This window comes from Pseudomyrmex gracilis, unplaced genomic scaffold (assembly GCF_002006095.1).
Source record: "Pseudomyrmex gracilis isolate BER0280 unplaced genomic scaffold, ASM200609v1 scaffold_176, whole genome shotgun sequence".
Classification (NCBI taxonomy): Eukaryota; Metazoa; Arthropoda; class Insecta; order Hymenoptera; family Formicidae; genus Pseudomyrmex; species Pseudomyrmex gracilis.
In genome coordinates, this window is record NW_018020760.1 from 8,794 (window position 1) to 19,074 (window position 10,281).

General features: G+C 36.7%; 2 protein-coding genes across 2 annotated transcripts in view; one reads left to right on the top strand and one right to left on the bottom strand.

Moving 5' to 3' along the window:
* The window catches only part of LOC109857855, a 3,519-nt gene extending 2,879 nt beyond the window's left edge, over window positions 1-640 (bottom strand). The window contains exon 1 of the mRNA XM_020434608.1: window positions 314-640. Coding sequence (XP_020290197.1) covers window positions 314-598 — 285 coding nt within the window. The 5' untranslated portion in view covers window positions 599-640. The remainder of the gene's footprint in view (window positions 1-313) is intronic.
* A 1,213-nt stretch (window positions 641-1,853) lies between these two features.
* Window positions 1,854-9,774, top strand: LOC109857859 (uncharacterized protein CG10915). Its single transcript, XM_020434610.1, has 7 exons — window positions 1,854-2,708; window positions 2,862-2,963; window positions 3,782-4,006; window positions 4,868-5,486; window positions 5,675-5,770; window positions 6,189-6,298; window positions 9,041-9,774. Exons 1-7 carry the CDS (start codon window positions 2,475-2,477, stop codon window positions 9,569-9,571), a joined length of 1,917 nt encoding a protein of 638 aa, XP_020290199.1. The 5' UTR covers window positions 1,854-2,474; the 3' UTR covers window positions 9,572-9,774.
* The last annotated feature ends 507 nt before the right edge of the window (window positions 9,775-10,281 follow it).

Below are 10,281 nucleotides of genomic sequence, written 5' to 3' on the forward strand. Positions count from 1 at the left end.
ATAATTATAATTATAAATTAAACATTCATATAAAATATAAACATATTGATATAAAAAATAACTCAAAAATATAACTCTAATAAGCAGTTGTCATAGACAACTTATAATCAGCTGTCATTTAGCGCAAAGTTGCCTTTGCCTGTTATTTTAATCAGCTGTAAAGAATCTAAATATAGAACGAAAACAAAATCGATTAAGCAACGATTGGTGCAACCCCTCGATTTAAAGATCGTGTTTTCTGTATATTGAACGATAATTCGAAACGATAAAATGATTGAAAAGTTTACAGAAAAACATCGAATAAAAAACTTGCCTTTGTTAAACTTTCGATCGGATAAAATTGCATTTGGGAAGTGAATATAGAATTCGATTCACTTTTGGATCCGTTTTTTGGGGCGGTGCCATTTGCGCCACGGATACCATTGCCAGTGCTCGTCCCTTTGGGTTCTGCTTTATTTTGCGACGTATTGGCACGTGTCACCTGGTTGCCCATTTTGCGAGATGCCACGAATACTATATCCCAACCGACTCCAGCAGCTTCGGCATAACAAACACGCGTGGAACCATATGCAACTCTTTCCAAAAACTGCTTGATCATCGACGTTGTAACGACAAGAAGGAACACGTTAACGTATATGTGTAAGCGAATTTTTCTGAAGATTCCGAGATATGTATAAATCCAATCGGATCTATTAGAATTGACCAATCAATCGCTTCGATCTTGAAATCCGGTTATGAAGTTACTAGAACAAGATCAATCGTATTGGTTATCTTTATGTTATCGAGTTTGTTTGTACTGCGTGTCGGTAATACCGTACGCACATAAAGCCCGTTCTACATTGAAATCGCAAGCGCAAACGCAAGGAACAGGTCTGGTAGAATTGACTAATCGTATTGATCAAATCAGCCAATCGACCAGCGTGATTGGTCAATTCTACGAGATCTATACTTTGAGTTTGCGCTTGCGATCAATGTAGAACAGGCTTAACGTACGCATGGACAAACCGCTTGTCAACATGGCTACGTACCCCCTGTTCCGTTATTAAGGGTCGTCTACAATGGAGAGTTTTAAGAGCCGTCTACAATGGAGAGTTGTAGGCCGTAATAGTAAGAAATTGACCAATCACAATCGATTATTCTTTTGTACTTTGTCTGTGATTGGTCAATTTCTTACTATTACGGCCTACAACTCTCCATTGTAGACGGCTCTTAACGTATCCTATAGATTGTTCAATACTGCCAGTAATAACGGAACAGGGCCGTAGTTGCCAATGTGCACCACCATGAACATAGCGCTGAGGAACAGGACAGAAAAGCGATAACAGCTAAAGCCCGTTCTACATTGATCGCAAGCAAAAACGCAAAGTATAGATCTCGTAGAATTGACCAATCACGCTGGTCAATTGGCTGATTTGATCAATACGATTAGTCAATTCTACGAGATCTATATCTTGCGTTTGCGCTTGCGATCAATGTAGAACGGGCTTTAGGCTTGTTCTACAATACAGTCGTAAGTCGTAAGAAATTGACCAATCACAATCGATTATTCTTCTGTAATTGTTCTGTGATTGGTCAATTTCTTACGACTTACAGCTTAAGACTGTATTGTAGAACAGACCTTAAGAGCCGTCTACAATGGAGAGTTGTAGGCCGTAATAGTAAGAAATTGACCAATCACAGACAAAGTACAGAAGAATAATCGATTGTGATTTGTCAATTTCTTACTGTTACGGCCTACAACTCTCCATTGTAGACGGCTCTTTAGATCGATAGAATTAGATCGATTTCTCGATATTCGACCAAGCAAAATCGATGTAGATCGAGGCGCCTTTCAAGGCGAGGAGACAATCGAGTTTCGCAAGCTAATCCGTAAGCTGCGCTTTGTGCGCTTGATTTGTCAAGAGGACAAGTGTAGCGTAGCGAAGCGAAGCGGCATATACGTTACGTCGTCGTGCCGGATGCCGCTGCATTAACTTGTGCTTGTCGGCGTGGAAGCGCCGACTCAAACGATTCGAGTAACGATCGTGCCAAGGAACCAACAACCGGAAAGCTACGACGACAACGACGACGAAGACGAAGACGACGACGTCGACGACGACGACGACGACAAGAAAGAAACTAAAGAGGACGAGGAGGAAAACAACGACGAGAAGGACCGGTAGCGACGCAACGCGTAGCCGACGGCAACGTGTCGGCGATGTGGCGAGCGTCGCAGATCGCTGGGTGTCCGGCAGGGATGCTCACGCGTTTCCTGACAGCGAGTATCTTGATGGAAGGGTGAGGAAGTCAACGTAAGAGAACCTCTCGAAGTGTGCACGTCTTTACGTGCGAGTGAAAAAGCACAAGGTCGTTTTTCTGATCTACGTCCGAGAGGCCATTCCGCGTCCACCAAGGACGAGTTTTACCGAGATTCTCGTCGTTCTACGGTAGATAAATAAAATTACTATTCAACAACCAAATAAAGATTGCGAACGATGGCATCGCAAAGTCAGATCACCGTCAACGTCGCTTCGTCCGAAAACGCGACGCCGGCGGCAAACGGACCGCCGTCGACGTCCGCGCCGTCGACCGAATCCACCGTCCTGGCCAGCGAGATGGCAATTTCGGCTGTAAAGGCGCAGACTCTCGTTACCGGTGTTCAACCATCGCAGTCACAACAGGCTAACAACATTGAACCGCTAGATAAAAGTTCCTCTAATACTCTGAAGGTATGTGTCTCTTTACATGTGTTTTTTTTCATGATTTTGTCTCCAAGAAAAAGTCTAAAGATAATTTTTGTAATATTATTTTTGATAAATTGCGCAACAACTCGAAACAAATGCCTATAGAAATGTTAACAAATGCTTTATGTACATTTGCAGCGAAATCCAAAAATGGAGTTGAGCAAAACCGATTTGCTGAAATTGCTGGGATACCTGGAGGGTGAGCTCCAAGCAAGAGACATTGTGATAGCAGCATTAAAAGTAATTTTATTTTTGTATTTGATTTATTAATTTTAATTCTTCAGGCTTGAGGCTTGACACATACGAAGATCACAGGAGAAGAACTTGAGTACATTTAATTTTCTGTATTTGATGTTATTTGCTAGATAAAATGGAGTAAATCTTATAGCGATTTCGGCTGGTGTGCCACCTGTGTAGAGTTGGTGCAATTGTGTGCAACACCGCATCGGTGTGTGTACTGATTACACTAACTGGCTCCGACTAATTTAAGAGCCACTTTGTGTACACCCAACATGCACCTATGCGGTGTACTGAGCTCAGACGAATACGCGGAACCAGCAAAGAACTGCTGCCATTCGACCAGCCGAACACACAATTTGCACCGACACCCGAAATGTGGCAGTCGGTGCAAACCAGCCGAAATCGCTATTAATTATCCAAAGCAGGGGAAATTCTTGATAAATTCCGAGATTCATTTTTATAAAACATGTACAGAGAAATGCGTTTCGAACTTTAAAATCGCTCTTCTCTCGAATTATAAAAATGTGACTTGTCAAGTTCTTCTCCTATGATCTTTTGTATGTAAAGTTACATATAAAGAACTAAATGTTATAAATAATTTATAAGAATCTAGTGTGTTTAAAGTTTTAATCTTACTTTTATTTTTAAAATTATAAATAAAAAAGATTGAGAATATGTAAGAAAAAAAGTACGAGTGAGAAAAATTAATGCATTTTATTTAATATTTTTGTAGAACACGTTATTGCTCCAAGCTCTCTTCGCTTTCAGCGAAAGTGCACTTTCATCTTTCGATGTTACAATGTTATCTCTTGTTCCAGTCAGAAAAAATGAAGCATCTTCTAAGTTCCCGCTATCTAACCAGTACTTCGGATCCGCACGCCGCACTAGCTCGCGATGTGGCAATAGTAGGTGGCGTTATCGGAGTCGAGGGAAATCAAATTGATCAACAAGTTGCTAGTCTAGAAGCGTTGGTGACACAGCAAAGGAAGGCGCAATGCAGGATGACTAAAGTTCTTAGAGATGCTGAAATTAGACATAGAGCAGTATGTATTTTTTGTTATACGAAGAAATATAGTTTTTTTAAATATATGTATAACATAGTGTACATTACAAGCAGGGACTTATACCGGTATGCAAAATACCGGTATTTTACCGATATTTTTGGGTAATACTATGAAAACCCTTATGCAAACCGAAATGCAGAAATACCGGTATGACGTCATACCGATATACGATAATACCGGTATATTTACCCATATTTACATATATTTACCGATAATTTTTTCGTGATTTTTAAAAAGTAATATCTTAAAACTATAAGTGTTGTCATTATGTTGATAACACTTTTTAATAATATAATGTTTATAAAAAACTGCCGCACAGAAACTTAATATTATTTAAATTATTATTATTTTTTTATATAATTGAGAACAGTAACAATAATTAATATAATTAAGAACAGTAACAAAATACACATAGACATATTTATCAATATCCAAATTTGTTAAAAATTTCACTTTACATTAGTCATGTTACGTAATAAAAGAAAGCATGAATAAACAGCTGCTTCAATTGGTTTATAAAAAAAAGCGTCTTTATATTTTGTCGGTCTATAAGTCCAATAAGCGGTAGGAAGATTAATTATGCAACAAAAATTGCTTTAATTAACTTATCTAATTTTGAAGAATACCATTAGTAGGAATACCGAAATAATACCGGTATTTTATTACGGTTTTCGGTACATATCGGTTTCGGTACTATAACGGTAACGGTATACAATCTCTAGTATAATACCGGTATTGAAATCATACCAGTAATAAGTCCCTGATTACAAAAGAAGTAGGATCGTTAATTGATTGATATTTATTTAATATTTTATCACAGAAAAATGTTTTGTTTCTTAGGTGATTAAAGAATTAGAAGAGGAGAAGCGGAAACACGAACACGATACCGCTCAAGGTGATGACATCACGTACGGTCTTGAGAAAGAACGAACAAGACTGAAGAAAGAGCTAGAATTAGAAAAACAAGAGAAGAAGCGATTAGAGGTCGAATTGAAGAAGATGACCGATCATCTTGAGGAGGAGAAGAATCGGCAAAAGCAGATAGTACTCCTGCTCTTAGCGGAACGCAAAAAAATAATCATGAAGTACATCGAGGAGAGAAAACGGTCTGAAGATCTAGCTCAAATACTTAGCGAAGAGAAAGTGAGAATAGATTCGATGGCTGAGGGCCTCGAGGAGGAGAGCAAGAAGTCGCTGCAGATGGAAGCAGAATTGGAGAAGCAACTGGCGCAATTCGACATGGAGAGGCAACAGTATCGACAGGCTCTCGTGAAGGAGGAGAAGAGAGCGAAGGATTTCGAGATGGAGTTAGAAAAATTGCGAATCGAAATGGAATCTTGGAAAGAATCACAGGCTCGTCCCGCCAGAAGTGTCGGCGGAGTGCCACCACCACCGCCAGCGAAACCAGCAAATTTAGTCGCAATGCCGACACTCAGGCCGGCCAGTGCTCCGCAAGCAAGTACGTTTCGAAAATTAGGAAAATAGGAATTATACGCATCAAGTAAGATCTTAAATTAAATTAAAATAGATATTAAATGATAAAACTCAACTCAAATTGCCGTTATTACGGCATTTACTTGATGTTTCACTTGGGATTTTACATAAAAAAAAAAAAAGATAAATTTTAATTCTTGATATCTGTCACAGTGAAAGGTGCGATTCTGGGTACGGGAACGCCTATGGTTAGTAGTAAAGTTGTTCAACCCACTGCCACGGTGTCCAGTGTTCCTGTCAGTGGACCAAGTAAGATTCTTTATAACAAACTTAAATCTTATATAGATATTATAACGCTATAAATTATAGATATTGAGTCTATGTTTATATATACAGTTAAATCTCGATAATTCGAACTTCTATAACTCGAAAACCTCTATAAGACGGAAATTTTTTCATTCCCTTCTGTTCCGCGGAAAGGAAAACAAACTTCGATAAATCGAAACCTCTACAAACTCGAAGATTTTAGCTCTTCCCTTGAGACTCGAGTTATCAAGGTTCGACTGTATGAATGAATGGTATATTATATATTTTTGAGAAAAATTTATATATTTACACGTCTGTGTGTGTGTTTATAGAAAAGAAAATTCTGTTTTTTGAAACTGTGTAAATTGCTTTATTTTATCAAAAGTTGCATCTTTAAAAAGTATGTTTCTTGTTTCTTCAGCAACTGGGATCGCTAGATCAGTAACACCTGGACAGGCACTTCGCGGGGTCACATACACACCTAATTTAACATCTGTGAGCGGAGAGTCTACGGCGCCTCCAGATACACAGGTAACCTATCCACATTTTTCTACACACTCGACGTTAATCTAAAGAATTATATAGAGAGCCTATTTATTTATTTATCATGTAGAGCCTATTCTATGTAAAAGGGGTGTTACGATAGGTATTTTTATATCTAATTTTAAAACAAGTGTTATTTGAACGAGTATTTTTTAAAAGAAACAAAGAGTGCGAAAAAAAATAATCCAATGTAAGTTATAAATATAATCTATGTTTATAATGAGGTAGAGAAAAAATTTAGTTGACAAATAGAAAACTTACATTAGCGTTATATTTTGAAAGAGAAAATAGCGTTTTTTTAGATATCATTTGACTATTTTGTGGCTATGTAATAACTCGCGAATATTATGTTATATTTATTTTTAAAAAACTTACAATTACGATAGATAAAGTATAAATTTATACATGAAGAGAATTTAAGATAAGAAATATTTATCTTTTTATAACATAAAACTTCATCTAAGTATACTAAATTTTATCTTTGTACTAAAAAGACTGTAGTTATATATAATAGATAATAAATAAATATATATAGGCTCTTTATAAATCAAGATATTTTCAAATAAATTTTTGCACACACAGTGTACCATTTACACACACACACACACACACACACACACACACACACACACTTTATATGTTTGGTTATTAATTAAAAAATGTATATATTTTACATTGCATCTTCAATGATTGCGTTTCTTTTCACAAGTTAAGATCTATTTTATGATCTTCGATTTAATGCAATTGAAATAACAAAACATCTTTATGTATAAGAATATAAATTTGTTTAATAAATATAAATGATTCGTTATGTGTGTAGGGATAGTGCATTTGTTATATCACATTTATACATATGTGAGCACTTTATAAATTTTTCTCTAGTCTCTTATTATTATATATTTCATTTCAACATTTTTAGATTATAGGCGTCGCGCACTTTATTTACGTTACTTGTATTTATCAAAATCATACGGTTGCTACATATATGTTTTTTCTCTTCAAATTTTTTTTAATTTCAAGAAGACAGGTGTTTTATATGTTCGTACAAAAAGTAGAGTGTATTTTATTATTTTGGTAGCGCCAAATTTGTTCAGTTCTTCTGAATATTTAATTAATTTAATTAAAAAGTGTTTTTACACTGACTTAAATTATATTGCATATTACTTAACGGTAAAATATTTTAGAAATTATAAAAAATAATATATAATACTAAAAAATATATATATATTAAAACAATTATGAAATTTAGACATTACAAAATAAATTATATTATAGTTAGAAAACAGAAACTTAGAAAAAAAGAAAGATTTTGCTTCCTCTAAATAACACCATTCTTTCGTGACTTTTACACAATTTAATATTTTTAATGCACAAGATATTTGTTGCATTAATTGAATTATTTTCAATCGCTTGTGATATCAGACATTACATTGAAAGTTTTGATATATTATTTCAAAAATTTTTTAAAATCTACAATCATGATGAAATATAATACGTTATTTTAAAGAGAAACTTAGTTTTGATTTGCAATATATAACTGCGTTCGGAAAGCGTGCTGTCTGCAATATTGCGTCATTCTATCTTTGTTTTACATCTAATGAGGAATAAAGATTAGAACGATAGAACGCGCAGATAGAGCGCGTTCCTCAAACGCGGCTTATGTGCGCACTTTTTTTGTTCATAATTTATTTGTTAAAAATTAAGAATAATTTATTTACGTCTAGAACGCTGTAGTATGTGCACTTTCACTATAAAATCAATCTTATAAAATATATCAGCACTTTTATCTATAGTATTATATTTTATTACAGTATACTTTTATTTTATGTACATAAAATTATTATTGTTTTACATGTATACATTGATTGATATCTTCAATTAAAAAAAAAAAAAAAAAAAACAGTATGCAACTTATTTCTGAGCCTTATTTACACAAATCTGTCCATCTACGCTTAAACTTCCTAATTGCTATCCCGTAATTGCTGCTATACTAAATTTAAATCTTTGGTTTGGTTACGAACCTACTGCTGTACTCTTGTCTTATAAATTTGCAAACGTATCTATAACAAATGATTATTTGAGGACCCGAGGTCCGATGCAGTTTCTATATAGATTTGAAACACACTCTTAATTTTCCTTAAATTAATTAAGTTTCTTTTCACCATTTTACATTTGTCTTTTATACGATGATCTCTCGCACACACATGTTTACGTTTTTACTAATTCACTCCTTGATTGCATAATTCAGACTTGCGTTTCAACACATATGTCTTATCCTCTGGTGATTTGTGCAGGTATGCAAACAAAAAGCGCGCTCCTATGTACAAATTATTTATTAACAGCACACCACAGTATATATATACGTGCGTACGATAATTTAGTATTCTTTTTTTTGGGAAGCTCCGGTAAATTGTGAAAATCGTTTGTTGCTTAAATAAAACGGTATAGCGTGTTTGTCTTCTCTTTTGATATTGACCAATGTTTTCGTAGCTATCGTTCTCAATTTTCTCACCGAGTTTCTTTCTGCTTTGGATTAGTTGTTTCTTTATAGGTATAGTATTTTGTTGTCTTCCCTGCAACCTGCGAAATAACAAACTGTCTTTCTTTTACGGTGTCCGCACCTGTGTGTGTGTGAGTCCGTGGTGAAGTGTACCCCCGAAATTTGACGATCTTCTCAGTTCTTCCTCCTCCTCAAAATCGGTCATAGTTGTATTGTGTTCATTCCTCCAGGCCGTAGATAAACGACAGCCGATAGTACCTGGCCCCGTTAATGCCGCGGCCGCCGCCGCGGCTAAGCTTATCACATCGTCGCAAGCCGCAGCGGGGAAGCTTGGTTTTCATATCGGCCAATCTGCGAGTCCCGTCGCCGCCGCCGCCGCCGCCGCTGCCAGCCCCGCCGTTCAACCATCCGTTGCCGCCACCACCGCCGCAACCGCTCCTGGCGTAATACTACCGGCGAAAAAACCGCCGATACCGCGCGGCGTGCCGCCCCCGGTGCCACCGAACAAGCCAGTGGTACCGCCGAAAAAGGAGGCGGCCGTTTATCTCAGAAGACCGGAATTGCAGTCGCAGCAAAGCGCGTCCTCGCAGCAGGACGCGGTCAAGTACGGTAAACAGACGGCCTCGTCGTCGCACAGTACGGCGGCGAACACTGTGACGAGCGGATCCGCGTCTACTGTGCAGCAATCACTTACGGCGAACACCGGCCAGACTGTTGTCGACGAAGAGGTCAGTAACAAAACGACGACGGAATCGAGATAAATAACTATAGAGTAGTGGAATGGGATTAATCACACACTCTCGGTAGGTAGGGTAAAAAAAAAGGTGCACGAATGCATATAATGAAACACTGTCAATACACTGTCAATGCGCTGGTATGTGTTCAATTATACAGAGCATCGTGTGAATGTGATTTCAGAAAAAGCTGCGTTGATTTAGTACTGAGAAAGAAAGAAAAAAATAAACGCGTGTGTATATATATATGTATATACTATATGTGTGTGTATATACATATATACACATACATTATGTATATATGTATTTATATATATGTACATATATATAAGTATATGTATATGTATATATACCGAAGTATATGCAATAGAAAAGAAAAGGAAGAACACCACGACCCGCGATGTTTGGGATCTGTGCTGGATCTGCTGCACGTGCAAGAGATTCTGTATTTGCGAAAAAAAAAAAAAAACCGTCTTTTTAAGAAAGACGTTTAATTTATTCGACAAAATCGACGTTTTTTTTTGCGACAGTTTGTAAAGAATAACGGCGTGCGTAAGCGTCAGATCTCGTCACGGCTAACCGCGTCTGGATACAAAGAATCCTATTCAACGGAATGGCATTAATTTTAGAATGAATAAGTGCAGCCCGGTGAAAGTTAGAAATATTCCTTACATGTGTAAGGGTAGCCCCGCTCTGTAGACTACTAGTTCATTTTATGTTCATTTGTACATGAACAA